The sequence below is a fragment of the Gobio gobio genome (genome assembly GCF_949357685.1).
Source record: "Gobio gobio genome assembly, chromosome: 5".
In the NCBI taxonomy this organism is placed as follows: Eukaryota; Metazoa; Chordata; class Actinopteri; order Cypriniformes; family Gobionidae; genus Gobio; species Gobio gobio.
Genome location: NC_137101.1, coordinates 593531 through 598530, shown reverse-complemented (window position 1 = coordinate 598530; position 5000 = coordinate 593531). Strand labels below are relative to the sequence as shown.

At 45.3% G+C, this 5000-nt stretch overlaps 1 protein-coding gene across 2 annotated transcripts in view; it reads right to left on the bottom strand.

The window, feature by feature from the left end:
• Nucleotides 1-758: 758 nt before the first annotated feature.
• The window catches only part of LOC307126985 (monocarboxylate transporter 2), a 17562-nt gene continuing 13320 nt past the window's right edge, over nt 759-5000 (bottom strand). For both annotated transcript variants that reach the window (XM_079817899.1, XM_079817900.1), the window contains 2 exons: nt 4873-5000; nt 759-2243 (listed from right to left, as the gene is read on the bottom strand). The exon at nt 4873-5000 is cut by the window's right edge and continues 670 nt beyond it. In XM_079817899.1, the coding sequence (XP_079674025.1) occupies nt 1990-2243; nt 4873-5000 (382 nt within the window). In that variant the 3' untranslated portion in view covers nt 759-1989. The remainder of the gene's footprint in view (nt 2244-4872) is intronic.

Sequence of the window (5000 nt, the reverse complement as noted above, 5' to 3'; positions counted from 1 at the left end):
CGCAAACACAGAAAAGTAGCTCCGGCTATAATGTTCTTCCGCGAGACGCATGCAGTTTTGTTTATGAAAGGCACAATATGTAATTTTTCGCTCTAATTCAAAACAAAGGTGTCTCTTGACTCTTGAGCGCTTCCGCTTCTTCCGCTCGTGTGTGTGTGTGTGTGTGTGTGTGTGTGTGTGTGTGTGTGTGTGTGTGTAACGCAGCGCTGTTTTATCATATCACACACATGTGTGTTAAAGTTATCGCTTATTTCTCTGAATTCCTGGAAACATTTGGGATAATGTGAGTCCACAAGCCAACAAAAATATACAACACTGTTCTGGTGATTTTTGGATATTTTAATCCAAAAATCTGACATATTGCAATCTATACAATTGTGCCTTACTTAAAAGTTTAAGTCATAATTATGATACAAAAAGTCAAAATTATGGCATACTAAATCGAAATGATGACATGATTATGAGGTAAAATGTCAACATTATAACTTCCCACGTCTTGAGTCATTTTTAAATGTCATAATTTCGATTTTTTTTAATATCATAATTATGAATAATTAAAAAATCCTATTATGCCTACAAAGTCATAATTATTATATAAAAAGTCGAAATTATGGCATTAAATATGACTCAAGTTATAATGTTGACATTTTACCTCATAATTATGTCATCATTTCGATTTAGTACGCCATAATTCTGTCTTTTTATATCATTTTTATGACTTTGTAGGCATAATAGGATTATTTTATTTATTTTATGGCAGAAATGGCCCATTTGTCTTTAAAATCACAAGAAAAATAATGAATCTGCATTCAGGTAAAGCGAGTATGTGTTATGATAGTTACTGGTTCATTCGCTATGATAAAGCGTGTATCACGTAAGGCGACAAATGAGCGATTCATCTGAATCATCGACTCAACCGATTCATTCGACAACACGTGATTCATTCCGCCGTGTTTTCGCGCGGCGCTTCTTTCTGAGGTGGATGTTAGGTCAAACAAAGTCTCTGTAAGTCACACTTGTTGTGTATTAAACGGTTGTGTGGTAATACGACGACCAATCGTCGTGTATCTGCTCTAAAGAAGCACTGAATCGATTACAGTTTGACTCGCGGGAGAGAAATCCTCGTTTGATTCGTGTTGAAGAGAGAAGTGACAGGACATCTTCCAAATGTTGTGGTTTAATTTCAAACTTATGAACAAAAGTGAATACATGAGAGGTTAAAGATCCACTGATTACACCTTTTTGGCTAATTTGAACAATTACAAAAAAAAATGCATGAAGTTAATAATACAAATAATAATCATGAGTGTTTTAGTGGCAGTTTGGTCTGTTTTTGACGAACAAATGATACAAAAAACAATACAATAACCACATAATTAAATAAATGTGATTAGTGTTGTTAGTTATTTACACACTTTAAATAGCAAAACATACGTAGTACTACAGTAAAGATAATTTAATGATCATTATTAATACCTCCGGTGCTCATGGACGTCTCGTGAGTTATTTCCATTAATACATTCTTAAAAACGGGGATAAAAGAAAAGCAGAACTATGAGATATGAAGATACATTTCATACAGTAAATCATACAGCATCTAGCCTGGTAAATACTTTAAATATAGTTCACAGTTCATAGTGGAATAATCATATTTAAGGCCATACATCATTGGTTAAAGAGTGTTTATGATGGCACTCTCTGTCCGTGTGTTTGCTGTGTTTACCTCCCCTGAGGACTTCTGATGGAAATCATATTGCTTCTAGATTTGGTGATAACGATCAGTTATAATCCCCAGACTCATAAGGCTCTAAAGCATACATTCAGCAACATCAGATCCGATTTATACACCGATTCGTGTGTGTGAACGGATAAAACGGACTCAGCTGAACCTGAGCCGTGAGAAACGGGCGACACGAAGCCTATGAAAGTGCGCGTTTAGCCGGAGATCTGTCTAACTTTGGCAGTGTCTTCAGGAGTTTGCATAGGCGCTCAGATGTTGGTTTCGCACTGCATGACTCCGTCTTTACTCCCACAGAGCTGCTGCTCCGCCTGAGGGTCCGCGAGGGTCCCCGTCTGCTCCTCCTGCTCGGCCCGCTTGTACATCTCCTCGCGCTTGCGCTCGCGGTCCAGAAGCCGGTAGTTGATGAAGTTCCCGATGAAGAGCCAGATGCTGGCGAACACCACCACCGCTCCGCAGCACAGGTACATGTACTTGTAGTTCTTCGTGATGTCCACTAGTTTCCCTGCGGATCAAATGGCATGTGTCAGACTCACGCATTACACACTGAACTAAATTACAAATGCAATACTTTTGTTTTTGCCCCCCTTTTTCATGAGCTGAACTCAAAGATCTACTTTTTCTATATACACAAAAGGCCTATTTCTCAAATATCACTCACTAATCTGTGTTAGTGAGCACTTCTCCTTTGCCGAGATAATCCATCCACCTCGCGGTTCAAAGCGGCTCAGAGCGATTCATAGGCGGTTCAGAGCGGTTCAAAGGCGGTTCAAAGCGGCTCAGAGCGATTCATAGGCGGTTCAGAGCGGTTCAAAGCAGCTCAGAGCGGTTCAGATTGGTTCACAAAAGGCCTATTTCTCAAATATAGTTCACAAATCTGTGTTAGTGAGCACTTCTCCTTTGCTGAGATAATCCATCCGCCTCACAGGTGTGGCATATCAAGATGCGGATTAGACAGCGCATTATTTCATAGCGGTACAGAGGCGGTTCAAAGCGGCTCATGGCGGTTCAGAACGGCTCAGATCGGTTCAAAGCGGCTCAGAGCGGTTCAAAGAGGCTCAGATCGGTTCAAAGCGGCTCAGATCGGTTCAGAGCGGCTCAGCGCGGTTCAAAGCGGCTCAGAGCGATTCAAAGGCGGTTCAAAGCGGCTCAGAGCAGTTCAAAGGCGGTTCAAAGCAGCTCAGAGCGATTCAAAGGCGGTTCAAAGCGGCTCAGAGCGATTCAAAGGCGGTTCAAAGCGGCTCAGAGCGGTTCAAAGCGGCTCAGAGCGATTCAAAGGCGGTTCAAAGCGGCTCAGAGCGATTCAAAGGCGGTTCAAAGCGGCTCAGAGCAGTTCAAAGGCGGTTCAAAGCGGCTCAGAGCGATTCATAGGCGGTTCAGAACGGTTCAAAGCAGCTCAGAGCGGTTCAGAGCGGCTCACAAAAGGCCTATTTCTCAAATATAGTTCACAAATCTGTGTTAGTGAGCACTTCTCCTTTGCTGAGATAATCCATCCGCCTCACAGGTGTGGCATATCAAGATGCGGATTAGACAGCGCATTATTTCATAGCGGTACAGAGGCGGCTCAGATCGGTTCAAAGCGGCTCAGAGCGGTTCAAAGAGGCTCAGATCGGTTCAAAGCGGCTCAGATCGGTTCAGAGCGGCTCAGAGCGGTTCAGAGCGGCTCAGCGCGGTTCAAAGCGGCTCAGAGCGATTCAAAGGCGGTTCAAAGCGGCTCAGAGCAGTTCAAAGGCGGTTCAAAGCGGCTCAGAGCGATTCAAAGGCGGTTCAAAGCGGCTCAGAGCGATTCAAAGGTGGTTCAAAGTGGCTCAGAGCGATTCAAAGGCGGTTCAAAGCGGCTCAGAGCAGTTCAAAGGCGGTTCAAAGCGGCTCAGAGCGATTCAAAGGCGGTTCAAAGCGGCTCAGAGCGATTCAAAGGCGGTTCAAAGCGACTCAGAGTGATTCAAATGCGGTTCAAAGCGGCTCAGAGCGATTCAAATGCGGTTCAAATCGGCTCAGAGCGATTCAAATGCGGTTCAAAGTGGCTCAGAGCGATTCAAATGTGGTTCAAAGCGGCTCAGAGCGATTCAAATGCGGTTCAAAGCGGCTCAGAGCGATTCAAATCGGCTCAGAGCAGTTCAAAGGCAGTTCAAAGCAGCTCAGAGCAGTTCAAAGCGGCTCAGAGCGATTCAAAGGCGGTTCAAAGCGGCTCAGAGCGATTCAAAGGCGGTTCAAAGCGGCTCAGAGCAGTTCAAAGGCGGTTCAAAGCGGCTCAGAACGGTTCGGAACGGTTCAAAGCAGCTCAGAGTGGTTCAGAACGGTTCAAAGCGGCTCAGAGCAGTTCAAAGGCGGTTCAAAGTAGCTCAGAACGGTTCGGAACGGTTCAAAGCAGCTCAGAGTGGTTCAGAACGGTTCAAAGCGGCTCAGAGCGGTTCAAAACGGTTCAAATCGTCTCAGAGCGATTCAAAGGCGGTTCAGATCAGTTCAGAGCGGTTCAAAACGGCTCAGGGGTGCGTTTCCCAAAACCATAGTTGCTAACCTGTTAGCAACTTAGGTCGTTGGCAATGGGAAATTGCATTGCAACCAACAAAGTTGCTAAGTTGGTTCAAAGGCGGTTCAAAGCGGCTCAGTACGGTTCAGAACAGCTCAGATCGGTTCAAAGCGGCTCAGACGGGTTCAGAGCGGTTCAAAGAGGCTCAGAGCGGTTCAGATCGGTTCAAAACGGCTCAGAACGGTTCAAAGCGGCTCAGAGCGGTTCAAAGCGGCTCAGAACGGTTCAAAGCGGCTCAGAGTGGTTCAAAGCGGCTCAGAACGGTTCAAAGCGGCTCAGAGCGGTTCAAAGCGGCTCAGAACGGTTCAAAGCGGCTCAGAGCGGTTCAAAGCGGCTCAGAGTGATTCAAAGGCGGTTCAAAGTGACTCTGAATGGTTCTGAACGGTTCAGGTTGGCTCAGAACGGTTCAAAGGCGGTTCAGAGCGGCTCAGAGCGATTCAAAGGCGGTTCAAAGCAGCTCAGAGCCTGAACTTGAACAAAAAAACATCATAAAATCCTTATTAAAAGCAAAAATAACTATATCATGATAATTAGCCTATCGTTATGGTTTACTGTGGTCATATCGCCCCGTCTGCTAAATGTGAAATGTCTGGTATGTCTTCACCTGCCAGCGGCGGCCCGATGAGCACCGGACAGCACTCCACAATGGTGGTGAGACCCACGGCGCTGGAGAACCTCTGAGCGCCCACCAGGTCCATCAGCGTCTCGAACAGAACCGCGCTCACCATGCCG